Source organism: Plasmodium gallinaceum (assembly GCF_900005855.1).
Source record: "Plasmodium gallinaceum strain 8A genome assembly, contig: PGAL8A_v1_98, whole genome shotgun sequence".
Lineage (NCBI taxonomy): Eukaryota > Apicomplexa > Aconoidasida > Haemosporida > Plasmodiidae > Plasmodium > Plasmodium gallinaceum.
In genome coordinates this window covers 1879110-1896433 of record NW_021628265.1, presented here as the reverse complement: position 1 = coordinate 1896433, position 17324 = coordinate 1879110, and the positions used below count along the sequence as shown (strand labels likewise).

At 16.2% G+C, this 17324-nt stretch overlaps 7 protein-coding genes across 7 annotated transcripts; 5 read left to right on the top strand and 2 right to left on the bottom strand.

Annotated features, from left to right (window-relative positions):
* Positions 1-1726: 1726 nt before the first annotated feature.
* On the top strand, positions 1727-2553 carry PGAL8A_00373800 (conserved Plasmodium protein, unknown function; the record flags this gene model as incomplete). The annotated part of the gene is made up of 2 exons (XM_028672802.1): positions 1727-2421; positions 2520-2553. 2 exons carry the CDS (start codon positions 1727-1729, stop codon positions 2551-2553), a joined length of 729 nt encoding a protein of 242 aa, XP_028529318.1.
* A 1509-nt stretch (positions 2554-4062) lies between these two features.
* On the top strand, positions 4063-4660 carry PGAL8A_00373700 (conserved Plasmodium protein, unknown function; the record flags this gene model as incomplete). Its single annotated transcript, XM_028672801.1, has 2 exons — positions 4063-4451; positions 4558-4660. The coding sequence occupies 2 exons, from the start codon at positions 4063-4065 to the stop codon at positions 4658-4660; spliced, it is 492 nt and encodes a 163-aa protein (XP_028529317.1).
* A 446-nt stretch (positions 4661-5106) lies between these two features.
* On the top strand, positions 5107-6346 carry PGAL8A_00373600 (conserved Plasmodium protein, unknown function; the record flags this gene model as incomplete). The annotated part of the gene is made up of 8 exons (XM_028672800.1): positions 5107-5232; positions 5303-5364; positions 5458-5552; positions 5737-5761; positions 5854-5884; positions 5995-6087; positions 6185-6248; positions 6324-6346. 8 exons carry the CDS (start codon positions 5107-5109, stop codon positions 6344-6346), a joined length of 519 nt encoding a protein of 172 aa, XP_028529316.1.
* A 959-nt stretch (positions 6347-7305) lies between these two features.
* On the top strand, positions 7306-9168 carry PGAL8A_00373500 (nucleolar preribosomal assembly protein, putative; the record flags this gene model as incomplete). The annotated part of the gene is made up of 1 exon (XM_028672798.1): positions 7306-9168. The coding sequence occupies one exon, from the start codon at positions 7306-7308 to the stop codon at positions 9166-9168; it is 1863 nt and encodes a 620-aa protein (XP_028529315.1).
* A 291-nt stretch (positions 9169-9459) lies between these two features.
* PGAL8A_00373400 (conserved Plasmodium protein, unknown function) lies at positions 9460-11301 on the bottom strand (the record flags this gene model as incomplete). The annotated part of the gene is made up of 11 exons (XM_028672797.1): positions 9460-9526; positions 9689-9741; positions 9831-9865; positions 9966-10045; positions 10211-10253; positions 10361-10401; positions 10490-10551; positions 10628-10693; positions 10762-10857; positions 10944-11176; positions 11280-11301. 11 exons carry the CDS (start codon positions 11299-11301, stop codon positions 9460-9462), a joined length of 798 nt encoding a protein of 265 aa, XP_028529314.1.
* Positions 11302-12255: 954 nt separating this feature from the next.
* PGAL8A_00373300 (conserved Plasmodium protein, unknown function) lies at positions 12256-14676 on the top strand (the record flags this gene model as incomplete). The annotated part of the gene is made up of 1 exon (XM_028672796.1): positions 12256-14676. The coding sequence occupies one exon, from the start codon at positions 12256-12258 to the stop codon at positions 14674-14676; it is 2421 nt and encodes an 806-aa protein (XP_028529313.1).
* Positions 14677-15372: 696 nt separating this feature from the next.
* PGAL8A_00373200 (bicoid-interacting protein BIN3, putative) lies at positions 15373-16755 on the bottom strand (the record flags this gene model as incomplete). Its single annotated transcript, XM_028672795.1, has 1 exon — positions 15373-16755. The coding sequence occupies one exon, from the start codon at positions 16753-16755 to the stop codon at positions 15373-15375; it is 1383 nt and encodes a 460-aa protein (XP_028529312.1).
* Between the last annotated feature and the right edge of the window lie 569 nt (positions 16756-17324).

Genomic DNA, 17324 nt, shown 5'->3' with positions numbered 1-17324 from the left:
ATGTTAGAAACATTTATGATAATTTTTAGATAAGGAAAATATTATTTAAAATTCTAATTTTTTTTTTTTTTTTTTTTTTTTTTTTTTGTGTGTGTGTGTGTGTCTTATATTTATCTATATACATTTTTTTTTTCTTTTTTCTTTCAACAATAAATCGTAAAAAAAAAGAAAAATAAAGTGATAATTTTTTTTTTAATAAAACTTAATATTATTAATAAGTAGTGAGATGTTAAAAGTATCTAATTAAAAAAATTATTAATGGAGACATCATTAATAAAATTATATTTATTTATATTAATAAAAATGATATTATCTTCAGTACATAATTTTTAAAATAAAAAAAAAAAATAAATATATATATTTCCTTAATAACTTCATAAAAGGAATTTTTTTTTCTTATTCATTCTTAAAATAGTTCATATATATATATTTAATTATAAATTATTGGTATATTAAATTAATCTATATATATATATATAAGTAATTTTTATATTTTTTAAATTACATGTATTCTTTTTTTTTTTAAATAAAAAAATTTACTTTTTGGAAATTTTCACTTTGTATTTGATAAACGTTATATTTACTAAAAATCGTGAAATAATATTTAAATAGAGAATTAGAAGAATTTATAAAAAAAAAAAATAAAAATAAAAATATAATAATAAAAGTTAACTTGAATAATTGAATTCTAAATAATCTCTCCAATTTTTTAAACTTGTAATTTTAAATTTTTAAAAATGTATATAAAAATTTATTATACATGAAAATTAAAGATAATTAAAATTAAAAATAATCTTAAAATCTTTTAATAAAAGGAAATTTTATCCAATGTATTATATTTTTCTTTTTTATGTAAAAATTCATTCTAATATTTTTAAAATTTTTAATATAATTTACAATCTATATACATATTTATTTTTTTTTTTTTTTTTTTTTGTTCTGTTTTAATCTGTTTTGTTCTACGTATAAATATATATTATATATATTATATATATATATATTATATATATATATTGTATATATATATTGTATATATATATATATATATATATATATATNTTTTTTTTTTTTTTTTTTTGTACTGTTTTTTTGTTACTCAATTATTATTTATATTGTTTTTTTTCTTTTAAAATGAATGTCATTTTATATGATTTTATTTTAAAAAAATGCATAATTTTTTTTTGACAAAAAATATAAAGTGTGTTTTTTTTTTTTTTACACCAAAAAAAAAATGCACCTCTATATGCAAAAAAAAAAAAAAAAAAAAAAAAAAAAAAAAATCAGAAAAAATTTTAAGGGAAAAATATTTAGAATTTTTATTAACAGTGAAATTTATAAATATATATATATATAAATACAATGAATATATATATATTAATTTTTTAAATTGATAGATACATCAAGTTATATTTTCTCATTTTTGGTTTTTGTTATATTTTTTTTTTTTTATATTTTGTTTGTTCTAACGTATTTTTGATTAGAATAGTATAATTAAGATGGAAATTATCATTTTTTTTTTTTTTATATCTACGTATATATAAACTTACACAATAATAATAAAAAAAATAAATAACACTTTGAGTATGCATAAAAATAGGAATTTTTATGTCATTTTATAATATTTATAAATTGAAAATATATAAATTATTTTTGTTTGTTTATAATATTATTTTTTTATTTTATATCTTCATTTAAATTTTGATTGGAATTTTTAATTTTTTTAAAAATGGTAAATGATACTAATATTAAATATCAGTTCCAAGAAATACTTAGTTTTTTTAAGAGTATTATTTTAATCATTTATAACAAAATGTATATTGGTATGGAGATAATTTACAATTATTTTGAATATTTTAGAAATGAGATATATAACATAAGAGTGGATTCTATAAAGATGTTTTTCTCTATAATTTTTTATGTGCTCTTTTTTTTATCTGTAAGTTTTTTAATATATAACCATATAACAAAAAATAAAAAAAATAATACTAAAAATACATCATCTATCCGTGCATATCCACTAAGAGAAAGAAATCAAAAGTCATCCAGTAGAAAAATAACGGAAAAAAAAAAAGATCAAGGAAAATCTAATGGAAATAAAAATAACGAAAATATTGATGATGAAAATTTAAAAGAGAAAAAAAAGGATACTATTAAAGATAAAAATGAAGAAATTATACATAACGAAAAAAAATCTAAGAAGAAAAAAAGAGAAAGTAAAATATTAAGTGAAATTCCTATAGCTGACCCTTTATGTAGTGATCGTATTGCCTACATTGACTTAACGGTGAGTGAGTTAAATTTAAAAGAAAAAGAAAAAGAAAAAGCAATATTAAATGAAAAAAAAAAGACTAGAGCAAAAAAAAATGGGAATAAAAAAAATACTCTTAATAATAGAGTTACTGATGAACCAATTGTTAGTAGGTAAAAATTATTTTTTTTTTTTTTTTTTTTTTTTTTTATGAATATGTATTTAATTATTATGCATTTGTAATTTTTTTTTATTTTTTAAATTATTTTAGATATGGTAGAATGCTTAAAAGAAAAAATGAGTAAAAATTCAGAATAATAAATAAATATATAAAAAAAAAATTACATGTTTAAAAAAATTTTAAAAAAATTCATTTTTTCTAATTATAAAAAGCAAAAAAAAAAAAAAAAAAAAAAGAATTATTAAAGTTTATTATATTTTTTATGTCTTATTTCCTCAAAAACATATTCTATAATATATTATTTTTTATTTTTATATATATTCTGTTATTAATAATAATGTATAATTTTTTCTTTGCATTTTTAAAAACCTAATATTTAATAAGAAGAAAAATGTTTTTATTTCAACACTTTTTAAAGTTAATATATATTTGCACATATTATATATGTGTTAAATACATATAAGATATACTTTGGCGATACAACTATTTTATCCTAAATATATTTTTCTTCTTTTCTATTTTATTTTATTTCATTTATTTTTTCCATTTTATATTTTCTATTTTTTTTTTTTTTTTTGTTTTTGCTTTTGCTTTTGTTTTTTTTATTTTTTTGTTATTGTTTTTGTAATTGTTTTTGTTTTTGTTATTGTTTTTGATTTTTTGTTTTTTCTTTTCCTTTTGTTTTTTATTTCCTTGAAATTTTTCTAATTTCTTTTTTTCTTTTTTTTTTTTTCTTTTTTTGTTTTCAACATTTTTTTACTTAAATTATTTTAGATTTTGATTTTTTTTATCATGTTTCAAAATTTTTTTTAATTATGTAACTTTACGAAATTTTTCTCCTTTTTATTGACTCCTCTGGCTCTTTATTTTTTTTTTTTTGTTTTTTTTTTTAATACAAAAATTGATATTTTAAATTTTGTATATATATATTTTTTTTTTCTTTGTTAAATATATTTCAAATGTTGATTGGAAACTTTTTTAAACTTACGTAATAAAGAAAAAAAAAATTTTTATATTTTATAATTATAATTTTAAAGATAGTATCCATTTAAGCATATAAATAAAAATTGAAATGTGTAAAATTTACATATAATTAAAAAAAAAAAATAATAAAATAATAATAGAAAGGACTTAATAAAAGAAATTATAATAAATATCTCACTTATTAAATTTTTTTAATATATATATTTATATATTTGTGATAAGAGTGATAACCATTTTTTTTTCTTTATACCACTCATAAATGAAGAAAAAAAAATTTATGTTTTCGTTCTATTTTGCAATTTTTTTTTTTTTTTCCTTAATAATTTTAATTATTTCATTGCAGTAAATTTATAGTTCTTAATTACTATAATTTTTTTTAAAAACAAAAATTATTTATACCTTTTTCCTAAATAAAATATATTTTTTACTCTCCATTAATTTGAATGTTGTTGGAAATTCGTTTCTTTTTAATATGCATTATATATTTAAAAAAAGATAAAATTATAAAAAGAATCGTAAATTATTATTTTCAAAGTATTTAAATGGTTTAAGTTTATAGAATCACATTCTAATGAAATAATTTTTTTAATATAAAAATTTAACTTAAAACATATATGTGTATATATGATATTTATTATTATATTAAAAGATGAAAGAAAAATTATTAGAAGATGCATTAGAAGAATATAGAAAAATTCATAAAAAAAATTATGAAGAAAGAATATTAAAGGAAAATAAATTAAATGAAGAATTGAAAAACGAAGAATTAACAAAAGAAATAATTAAAAATGATGATATTTATAAGCAATTACAAATAGAAAAGGATAAAGAATATTCTAAACAATATTATTATGAAATAAATAATTTACAAAGTAGAAATAACAGAAGTAATAATAATTCATATATATTAGATAATTACACAGAGAGATTAATAGACACACCACATTCTTATTTAGAAAATATTGGAACAGATAATTTATTGGATACTGGAGGAAATATAACCTTTACACAAAGAATAAGAAACTTTTTTTTAATCAAGTAACAAAATAAATAATTTTTTTTTTTTAATTTATTTTATGTTCTATATATATATATATATATATATATATTTTTTTTTTTTTTTTTTTTTTTTTTTTTTTTTTAGCAATCCAAGACATTTTTTTGTATGCACTACATTTCAGGTGATTTGTAATATTTCTGTTTTAATTTTGGTAATTATATTTATTGTAATTTTTGGTTATTTGTGAATAAATAAAAATAAAATTTTGATATTTTTTCAATTATATTTAAAATTTTTTAGTCTTTTTTCTTTAATTTTGTATATATAATTAAAATTCCTTTTTTTTTTTTTTTTTTCTTTAACGTATTCATTCAAATATATATATATATATATATATATATATGTATATTTTTTGACCGCTATAAAATAAGTTTTTATTAAAATTACAAAAAAAAAGTGTATATACATTTTATGTTAATAAAAAAAAAAATTTTTATTTATTTTAAAAAAACAATAAAGAATTATGAAATATCATATTTGTTGTGACAGTATAAAAATAATAAAATTAAATATATAGAAAAATCTATATTCCGTAATTTCTTAAAAATAAACCAAAGACATATTCAAAAGAATTTATTTTTTATTGCATCATTTCTTGTTCTATTTTTTATACTTTTTATAAAATATATAAAAATGAATTTTTTAATATTTTTCTTGTCTATCTTTTTAATTTTGACACATTCTTTTTATTTATCACAAAATGATTTGAACCTTTGTAAAAGCACCTATAGAGGAATTTTGAAATATCACCAAAAAAAGGTGATATAAATGTTAAATAATTACACGTATTTTTCATAAACTCTCTAAAAAAATTTCTACTTTATAATAGGATAAAAATGAATTTTTTAATGTATCAGCTGTTTTAAAGAATAATACTTTGGAATTATATAGGTATATATATATATATATATATTTATATATATATATATATATTTATATATATATATATATATTTATTTTTATATATATTTATATTCTTCTTAGAGGATCAAAATTTTTTGAAAGCATTGATTTAAGAGAAGTAATAACTCCACTAATAATTTTTTCAACAAATTCTGAATGCTTAACAATTAATATTAGTACGTTGAAATAAATTCAAAGGAATAAAAAAAGTTTAAAAGAAAGAGAATAAATATTATCTTATATATATTTAGAACTAATTAATTTGCTAAATTCTATAGTTTATTCATAAATTTTTTATTAGATGAATAAATTATATATCTAATAAAAAATAAAATTCCATATTTATCTTATTTTTTTTAGTTAGCAAAGATTCAATAGTTCTTTGGTTAGAATAAAAATATTTTATAATTCTCTTCATTTTAAAATTTTGTTTCATTTATACATATATGTTACTTTTCATTTTATTTATTTATGTAGTTGTAATACAGAAGAGTGTATAAATAATTGGGTAAATGACATATTTAAATAAATGGAATCACATATATATATATATAAAGAAAATATTTTTTATACATCTTTTTATTATAAAAAAAATATTCTTTATTTTTTTCTTTGAAGTGGTTTTTTTTAACAAAACAAATTCTTTGCCTAAATCAAGGGGAAATGAGGCATGAGGATGATAACAAAACAATTGAAGATGATCAATATAAAGTGATTTGAAAAAATGAAAAATTATAAAAATCTACGACAATGTATATATGCTTTTTTTTTTAAATAATTTCCAATAAATAATTATTTTTATTTTTAGAATATTAATAATTTTGATGGTATCTCTATTAATATACAAGAGGATCTTGATGATATCCCTAATGGTAAAAAAAATAAACTATAATTATATTTTAAATGGAAATTCTTTAACAAATTTTAATATGTTTATTTATTTGCAGTTTCAATAAAAACTGAGTCATAAAAAATCTACTTGGAATACTTATATTTTATGATATATTTTTGATAATTTTTGTGAAATGTTTTCATAAATGTTTTTTGTCTTGTCATTTTTAAAAAAAGGAATTTTTTACTTTTGATAAAAATTAATTAAAATTTGTATACTTTTTTATTATGCAAATTATTATTTTTTATTATTTTACCCCTTTAAATAATTTTAAGATTAAATACATATGTTTATATAAATGTGTATTCATATGTATATTGTTAAAGATGAAATCATAATTGTGATATAGTGTTTAAATAAAAAAATTTGAAATTATTTAATATTATAAATAACTTTATATGATTAAAGAATAGTAATTTCATGCTTATTATAAATTCTACAAAAATCTAATATAATATACTAAAAAAAAAAAAAAAAAAAAAAAAAAAAAAAGGAATATTATATGAAAATATGTCAACAAAAATACAAAATTGTAAAAAATTAATGAAATTTAATTAAAAAAAAAAAAAAAATTAAAAATGAATTAAAATAAAAGAATTAAAAATGAATTAAAAAAAAAATAAATTAAAAATTAATTAAAAAAAAAAAAAAAAATTAAAAGCTTAAAAATAAAATGAATCCTATAAATTTAAAAATGAAAAAGTTATAAACATCACGTTCCATTATACCTTAAAGGTTTTAAGGGAAAATTTTTTTTTTTCTTTTTTTATGTATCATATAACCTACAATAATTTTTTTCTTTTTTTTAAATTAAACTAAAATTTATAAAAAAAAATGGTATAAAAAGCTTTATAAAATATTTTATATAGGAACAACAAAAAAATAAAATTTAAACAAATTATTAAAAAATGAATACAAAGAAAAATCAATCAGAATCATTTTATTATAATTGATCAATTTGTTTTTAGCGTTTTTTTTTTTTTTTTTTTTTTATTTTTTTCATTTTTTTTTTTTGTTAAATTTAAGAAAAAAAAAAAATGGAGATTGATAATAATGCCATGAGAAAAGAAATATTAATTCAATTTGTTAACCATGAGAATAAAGCTACAGGACCTATTATTAATGTACCATTAAGTATTACAAAAGATAATCTAGATGAATTAATAAATGATCTAAAAAAAAAAAATGATGGTTTCATTGAAGAAGATTCAGAAGATATTAATTACTCTTTTATGATAAATGATAAATTACCAATAAAAAATAGTTTATATGAAGCTATAAAAGATAATAATATAAGTAGTGAAAATATATTATCAATAAAATATTTCCCATTAAACATTTTTAAAGTTAAAAAAATAAATGCTTGTAGTGCAACATTACCAGGGCATACAAATTCTATCCTTAGCTTGGCTTTTAGCCCAAATAGTTCTCACTTAGCTACAGGTTCAGGTGATAATACAGTTCGTTTATGGGATATAAATACGCAAACACCAATTGCAACATTAAAAGATCATAAAGACTGGGTTTTAGTTGTTTTATTTTCACCTGATAATAAATTTTTAGCTACTGCTGGAATGGATCATAATATTTGTATATATGATACACACACAGGAAAGTTATTAAATATATTAACAGGTCATAAAAAAGAAGTTACAACTTTATGTTTTGAGCCTCTACACTTACTTAAGGAGAATGATATTAAAAAAAAAAGTATTGATACAAAAAAAAGAAAGAAAATAAATGACATAAAAGAAGAGAATAAAGATAGTAGCAAACATAAAAGCAAACAAAATAAGATAAATAAAGAAATTCAAAATGATAGGGAATCCCATATTAAAAATAATGACAGTAATATTGATAAAGTTCATATGGAAGAGAAAATGAAAAGTGTAGAAGAAACTATGAAGAAAAGAAAAAAAGAAAAACAATATGATGATAAAAAGAATGATAAAAATGAAAAAAAGGAGTCATCTGTAAGCTACAATCAAAAAGATGCATTTTTTGTAAAAAGTAGACTTGCAAGTGCAGGAAAAGATGGATGTATAAGAATTAATAATATACTAAATAATAGTGTTGACAAAATATTAACAGGACACACAGATACAATTACATGCATATTATGGTCAGGAATGAATGATAAAAGTGCTAGAATTTATAGTAGTTCAAGAGATAGAACTATAAAAATATGGAATGTAAATGAGGGTACATTACTTTATGATTTTAAAGGTCATAGTCATTGGGTAAATTGCTTATCTTTAAATTCAGAAAGAATATTAAAAAATGGAATTTATAATTTAGATGTCATAATAAATAAAATACACATCGAAAATCATATTGAAAAGTCAAAAATTATATATAAAAAATTCTTTAAAAATCAGAGTAATGAAAAGTTGGTAAGTGGATCTGATGATTGTACATTATATTTAATTGATTGCTTAAAAAACAATCAGTATAAAAGCATAAGATTATTAGGTCACCAAAAGCCAGTTATTCACACACAATTTTCACCTGATGGAAAATTAATTGCATCTTCTTCTTTTGATAAAAGTATTAGGATATGGTCAAGTAAAGATGGTCAGTTTTTATCTGTTTATCGTGGTCATGTTGGACCTGTTTACAAAATTGCTTGGTCTATCGATAACAATTATTTTGTTTCATGTAGCAATGATAGTACTCTAAAATTATGGAAAGCGAATCACCTAAATGTTCATCTTAAGAAAGAAAAAGAAAAAGAAAAAGAAAAGGAAGAAGATGAACAAAAAAAAAACAAAAAAATTAAAACATTATTAGTAGACTTACCAGGACATGCTGACGCTGTTTATGCTATTGATTGGTCAAATGACGGAAAATTTGTTGCATCAGGAGGAAAAGATAAAGTTTTAAAAATTTGGTCTCACTAATTAAAAATTTCTTTTTCTTTTTTTTTTTTTTTTTTATATGTCTTATATCTTTAATAAATAAAAAAAAAATTCATACTTTTATATTTAAATTTTTATTTCTTATATAATTCTTTAAAAATTAAAATTATTTATCAATTTATTTACTTTCCTATTGTTTCATTTTATTTAAAAATTTTATTTTAAATTATATTTTTAATTGTTTTACATAAAAAAATTTATTAGATTTTTACAGTTATTTTTTCTTTAATCAAATAAATACTTTATTTTTAAATTGAAAGAAAGTTTTTCTTTTTAAAATATCTTTTCTTCTATATCTACATATTCTTCGAATAAGTCTAATAACAATTGTAAATGCTTCCTTCGAAAAAATAAAATTCATAAAAGAAATAGTAGGTATAATAAATATAAAAAAAGCAGTAGCTTTTTGTGTTTATCACATTTACAATACACGAAAATGTTATAATCGAATTACTTATATATATTTTTACATTTCATTATTATTTTAATATATGTTTTATACTTTTCTATATCCTTTAGTGCAGCTAATCTTTCTTCAATGTTATTCTGATTATTCTAATTATATAAATCTCATAAAATAATATAATAGCATTTTCTTTTTTTTTATTTTTTTATTTTTTTTTTTTTGTACTATAGAATATTACAAAAATCATTTTCTTTTCAATATCCTTTCCTTTAACTGTATTTAAATTCATATGAATTTCCAAATAAAAGATATTTATATTCAAAAAATTAAAATATATTAAAATATAAAAAGAAAAAAAAAAAAAAAAAGGAACCTAATTCCTCATCTCCATTTTCTCCATTTCTCAAATTATCTAATTTAAGTTTGGTAATTTTAATTTTCTCAAGATAAAATCTAAAATATATTAAAAAATTATTAATTTTATAAAAATATACTATATATTTTTGAAATTATGAGAATTTTTATAATTCTTTATTATTTTAAATGTAGATTATTATTTATTATTATTGTGTAATTTTTTTCATCATGGATTAATTTAGCATATATATTTATGTATACTTTTCATAATTTCCCAAATTTCCTTTTATTTCTTTTTTATTATCTATAAGAATGAAATATTTATTTTTTAATTTTTTTATTTTTTTTTTTTTTTTTATGAGATTAAAAATATTATAATTATATTTTTTTTATTATAAAAAAAAAGAATACTTTTTTTTTGAATGCATTCGTCCTTTTTTGTTGTATTTTTTCTAAGATAAAAAAAAAAAATTAAAACAAGTTAATAATTTGAAGTGTGTATTTGCAAAAAGAAGAAATTTATTTTATTTTTTCATTTACAGGATCTTATTATTTTTAGTATCTTTTTTTTTCTTATTTTCTTGAATTTTTTCCATTAAATTCTATGAAAATTAATAAAAATATATTTAATCACATTCAATAAGTTTATTGAAAAATATATTTCAACAGTAATCTTACTGATATAACTTTAAAGTTTGAATGAATATTTGACATAGTTTTTTCTTTATAACAATTTGATATATCCTAATATTTAAAATATAAATTTGTTTTTTAAAGAATATTTTAAGATTATTCTGAAGTTTGTTATCTACCTCTTCATATTGATAATTTTCTTCCTTGCAGTGACATGGTTTTGCACATTCACATATATAACAATATTCATATTTTATCGATCTTTTATCATTTTTCTAATGTAATATATGAATTTTTAAATTTTTTCAATGCTCTTTTTTTTATTTTTTTTTTTTTATTAACTTTAATTTTGAATGCTTACAATATCATTTTGAAAAATGTGAAAAATATCTAGATCTTCGTTTATTGAAGTATAATTTTTTTTTATTTGAATTTTATTCTCTTCATTACTGATTTCACATGTTTTGTTTTCACTAGTTTTATTAGATTTATTTTTTATATGTCCTTTATTTTTGTATTCTTTTTCTTCACTTTTTAAAATTTCTCTTTTAAGATTTAAGTTATTTTTATTAAAAACGGCTTGTTTTATTCTTTCTAACGAAAAATAGATACAATTAAAAAAAAAAAAAAGAATATTTTCAAATAAATATAAATATATATTCATATAAATAGAATGATAAAAAAAAAAATTATATACTATATTCCACTAATGAGTTCATTTTTTTTCTATATATATTTTTTTATATAATTTTTGCTTCATTTTAATATTTTTAAGGATTATTATATTTAATTAAATATTTTTTAATACTTAATAAAGAAAAACAAAATTATTAAAAAATATTTATAAGAATTTATATAACAATTTAGACAATATATTATTATAAAAAAAATTGAATAAATTAGACTTAATTTATAAATATATATATATATTTTTTTTTTTTATAGATATTAAAAACTCTAAAAAATTCTAAAACACATTCTTTTATTTTTATAATAATATAAAAGGAAAAATATATATTCAACAAATAAAGAGTGCTTTATTTTTTTTTTTTTTAAATGGCAGACAATTAGGCAGTAAAATTTTAATTTTATCTTTCATTTTTTATATTTTTTATTATAAAATATTCTGAAGTAAAATATATTTTTTAATAGATCCTTTATTTTAATGAAGTTTATTTTTTTTATATTAGATATCTTTTAATTTCAAAACTTTATAAATTAAAATCTTTGTATAAAATAAGGTTATTTAATTACGAAATTTATTTTTAATCATAAAAATATTTTTAATATAAAGTTTTACCTTTCTTAGTATTTTAATAATTAATATATATATTTTTTTAAGTTATTTACATATATACATAATTAGTTTTTATAAAAGTATCTATTTCAAATTTTAATTTTTATTTTTTTTTTTTATATATACATGAAATATGTTTATTAAAAAAATATAGTATTATTTAACTTATATATGTATATATTTTAAAAAATTATTTGTTTCTTTTTAATAAATAAAAAAAGTTGATTTTTTACCAAATCAAACTTAATTTTTAATTTATTAAACTTTTTTTTTTTTTTTTTTTTATATTAGAGATGTAAAAGCAATTTTAAATTATGTTTTATTCATTATTTTTTTTGTATTTTTTATTTATTATATCTTTCCCAATATTTATAAAATGATAAATAGTGAATTAGAATACTTAAAATATATCATTTCTGATATATTTGGTTATTCGTGTAGTGAAATAGTGGAATTAATTTTAATATATGGAAATAAATTAACTATAAATGAAATTATTAATTTATCAAATTATGAATTTAATATAGTTAGAAACATTATATTATGTTTATTAATTCATAACATATTAGATGTTAATATAATTTATAATAAATCAGATGAATGTAACCATGTATCTGTTGATGATAAAAATGTCAACTTATCATTTGAACAAAAAAATAATGAAAATTTTTTTAATAAAAACACAGAAAAAAATAGAGAGATGAATTTGAATGAAATAAATCTTCTACCTGATAATGAAAATTATAAATATATGAAAGGATGCAAATGTGCTTTTTGTATTTGTAAAATAAAAAGAGTAGAATACTTCGTTATTATAAAAAATATTTATATTCTTGTTAGATATTCTTCTATATTTTATTATATGCATCCAACTTGCATAAATAAAAGAAATGAAACGACAATAGAAAATGTTAATAATACGAATATTGAATATAACTTTTTTTATTCTGATAATACATTTGATGATAATATGAATTATTTAGATGGTAAAGATGAACAAGTTTTAGAAAAAGATGATACAATAAATTTTATTGAAAAAATTATTCTTATAAGAATTATAAAAAGTGGGAGAATAACCATTGATAATTGTTTAAAAGATTTAAAGCATGATGATTATGTTGAAGTATGTAAGAAAAAAATTCCTAATATTAGTAGAAAAAAGTTAAGATTAATATTTTTGCAATTGTTAAAAAAGAAATTTATAAAAAAATGTAAATATTTTAATGAACATATTTGTGAAAATAATAAAGAACAAAATGAAAATCTTCTCATTTATGATAATTCTATTAATTATATTAATATAAATTATAATAAAACTCTTGATGATAACTTAGTAAAAGATTTAAATGACACAGAAAATAATTTTAATAATATTAACAATAATAATAATAAAATAAATAATAATTCTAATTCCAACTCTTGCGATAATAACAATTATAATATTATTGATAACAATATAGATAACATTTTATTTTATCAACAAATGGATAATGATAATGATACTAAAAAGAATAATCTACCAAATATAAATGAACAAAATAATGACATGAAAATTAATTCAAAAAAAAGCAAAAAAATTCATAAAGAAACATCATCAGTATTAAGTAATAAAAAAAAAAGAAAAACAAATGTTAGTGAAAATAATGTTAAAAAGGTTAATATTTATCAATATGAAAATAATATAGATGAAATTCTCACTATAAACGATGAATCATCAAATAAAAATGAAAATAAAAACATAGTTCATAATAATAATAATAATAATACAAGTAAAAAATATAAAGAAAAGTTACTAGATAAAGATATAATTTTAACTATGAATAAAAAAAATGAAAATTCAAATAAAGTAAATTATTCAAATGATGATACAAGTTATTTTTTGAATAAAGAAGATATGCAAAATAATCTATTAGAATATTTAGATAATCCATATACATATTTTCAGGCTAATAGTGAAGTATTATCTTTATTATATTTGAAACAGGAATGCTTTAATTTTATAACGAATTATTATAATCTTAATGAAATAACAAAATGTATACTGTTTTATTTATTAAAAAATGTTCAACTTAATTACTCAATGGATAACAACAATTATAATGTATCATCTTCTTTTTCTTCATTTGAAAATATAGAAAAATATGTAATAGAAAAATTAAAAAAGAAAAAAATATTTATAGATAAAAATACAGTGTTACAAAATCTAAATATGCTAATAAAATATCCTGATAACTTAATAAAAACCCAATGCAATGAGGTAATCTCTTATGCATCCGACTTCTCAAATATAAAAACAATTTATAGAAATAAAATTATATCAAACATAATAGAAAATATGATAGGATTAGATGCATTAAGAATATGGAATTTTTTAATATCTACCTCTGACGAAAAATCTAATGATGAAATAATAAGTGAAAATGTTTTAATACCTTTAAATGATGTTAGAAAAAAACTATATAATTTGTTATATCATGGATTTATTAAATGTCATGAATGTAATAACAGTAATAATAATAAAACTTACATTAAACACTCTTTGTCATTTTCAACCAATATATATTATACTAGTAATAAAATAAAAGAAAATTTATTCACAGTAGCAAAAAATATTTATATTAGAAAGTTTTATGAAAATAATGAAATAAATACTTTACATAATAAATTAAATATATGTGTTAGTGATAAAGATAATAATAAAAAAGCTAACAGTTTAACATCACGAGAATATGCTGTTGACTATTTAGAAATTAGTTTAATAAATGTAGATAAATTTATTTTTATATTTAACGCTTAATACTTAAGCATTTTTCTAATTTATTATAATTTGTTTGTTTTTTTTTTTTTTTTTTTTTAAATTAAACTATTAAAATATTTATTAATAAACCTATTTTTTAAGTTAATCTAATGATTATTTCTTTTTATTCTGTATCTCATTTTTTATAATTGATATACTATATATATTTTAATTGAAAAAACTATATTATTTTAATTATTATTCACTCTATCTGTTATTTTTAACTATTTTTTTTTTTTATAAAAAAAATTTAATTATTCTTTCTTAATAGTAATTAATAATTTATGTACATTTTGATAAAGATTTATATAAATTAAATTCTTCTTTTTTTGAATATATTTAGTAATTAAAAAACATAATTGAAAATTTTTATAGGAAATTTACAAATTTATTTTATTAATATATGACTCTTAAAAACTAATAAAACGAAAAATAACCAGAAAAAAAGGATAATCCATATAAGTAACAAAAAAAAAAAAAAAAAAAAAAAATTGAATTTGGATAAAAGTTAAAATTAACATAATTAAAAAAGTAATATATGATAACAATAAGAACAGTAGTAATTTTGTATGAGATTTAAATTAAGTGTATATAATAAGGAAAATATTAAAAAGACTCATAAGAAAATTTTTTCTTTTTTATTGATTTAATAATGTAAAGAAAATTTATATTTTCTTAAATGTAAATATATGATATTTATATTTTTTGATAAATACGAATTGATCTATTAAACATTCCTAATTTTTTTTTTTTGTTTTTATTTTTTAATTGTTCTTCTTCAACGTTAAAATTAGTTTTGTGTATTAATTTCAATTTACAACTATTATTATATGCACCGTTTGCTATATCATCAAAGTGCATATAATTTAAGTTAATTTTATGTTTATAAAAATCCCTTTCATATTTTTTTATTTTATATTTTATTTCGTTGTGATATTCTAAAATAAAATATCCATCTTTTTTTAACATTTTATGAATTAAATCAAAAAAAATTATAATATGGTTGTCACCGTAATTTAAGTGTATCCATTTTAAAACAGAAAAACAAATAATTATGTCATATTTATTTTCTATTTTATTAAATCTTTTATCAAAAATATTTGAACATAAAAAATATATGTTAAGAGGAAATGTATATTTATGGGTATTTTCTAATAAACTATTGCTATCATCAATTAAACTATAACTTTCATTAAATGTTCTATTTTTATCTTTATTTCTATTCTCATTTATTTCTATATTCAAATTTTTAATTTCACACTTATCTTTACATCTTTCTTGTTTTAGATCTTCATATAAAAAGTACAAATCAAGGAATATATCTTTTTCTATTTTATGTAAATTTTTGTTATTTAAGAAAAATTGTAAAATATGTTTTTGATTGTTATATATTAAAATAAATTCAATAAATAATTTTAACAAACAAATGTTTTTGTTTATTAATGAAAAATCTATATCTATACCATTAACAATCTTACACTTATATTTTAAACTTAATAAAAATGTAGTTATACCACTATTACATCCAATATCTAAAATAATTTTGTCTTTAAATATATCTTTTATTAAATTATCAATTTGTGTTAATCTGTAATCATCAATAATATTTTTATTTTGTATACATTTGTCTTTTTTCAAATTACTTAAACTTTGATTATTACTATTGTTATTATTATTATTTTCCTTTATTTCGTCTTTTTCTATATTTATTTCATCTTTTTCTTTTTTTATTTCCTCTTTTTCTATATTTATTTCATCTTTTTCTATATTTATTTCGTCTTTTTCTATATTTATTTCATCATTTTCTTTTTTTATTTCCTCTTTTTCTATATTTATTTCATCATTTTCTTTTTTTATTTCCTCTTTTTCTATATTTATTTCATCTTTTTCTATTTTTTTCTTTTTGTATCTCTCATAATAATAATTCGGAAAGTTTCCGTATAGATAAATTTTTTTTTTTTTTTTTTTATATTTATTTATTAGTTTATACTCATAATTTTGATATTTCAAAGGAATTTTAAAATAATTTTTTAATCTTTTAAAATCGTTTCTTTCAATATTTTCAAAAATACAACTCATTCTATTATTTATTCATTATATCTTTTTTTTTTTTTTTTTTTATCAGTTCATGTATTCCTTAATAAATGTGTTTTTTCCATATACAAATTTTATTTTTTTATGAAAATAAAATTTTTTTTTTCCTCTTATAAAAGAAAAATTTTTTTTAAAAATCTAAATAATAAAAAAACATTCCATAACTCTATTAAAAATTTAAAATATTAAGCCAAAAATAAAATATCTATTTCTTACATATATAAGTAATTATATATAAATAATTATCTTTTAATTAAAAAAAATAATTTATATAAAAAAAAAAAAAAAAAAAAAAAAAAATAGTACTTTTCACGGGACTTTGTGAAGAAAATTAAAGAGAGATTTAATTTAATAAAACAAATAAATTTAAAAATAAATAAAATAGAATTTTGTGCAAATATCATAAAGCATGTTTAAATTAAAATAAAAAAAATAAAATTTGAAAAGTTATATTGAAATCATATTGATAAATTTTTATCTTTTTTCTTTTTATTTTTCATCTATAATTTTTACATTTTTACACTTTGTAATTTTTTTTTTTTTTTTTTTTTTTT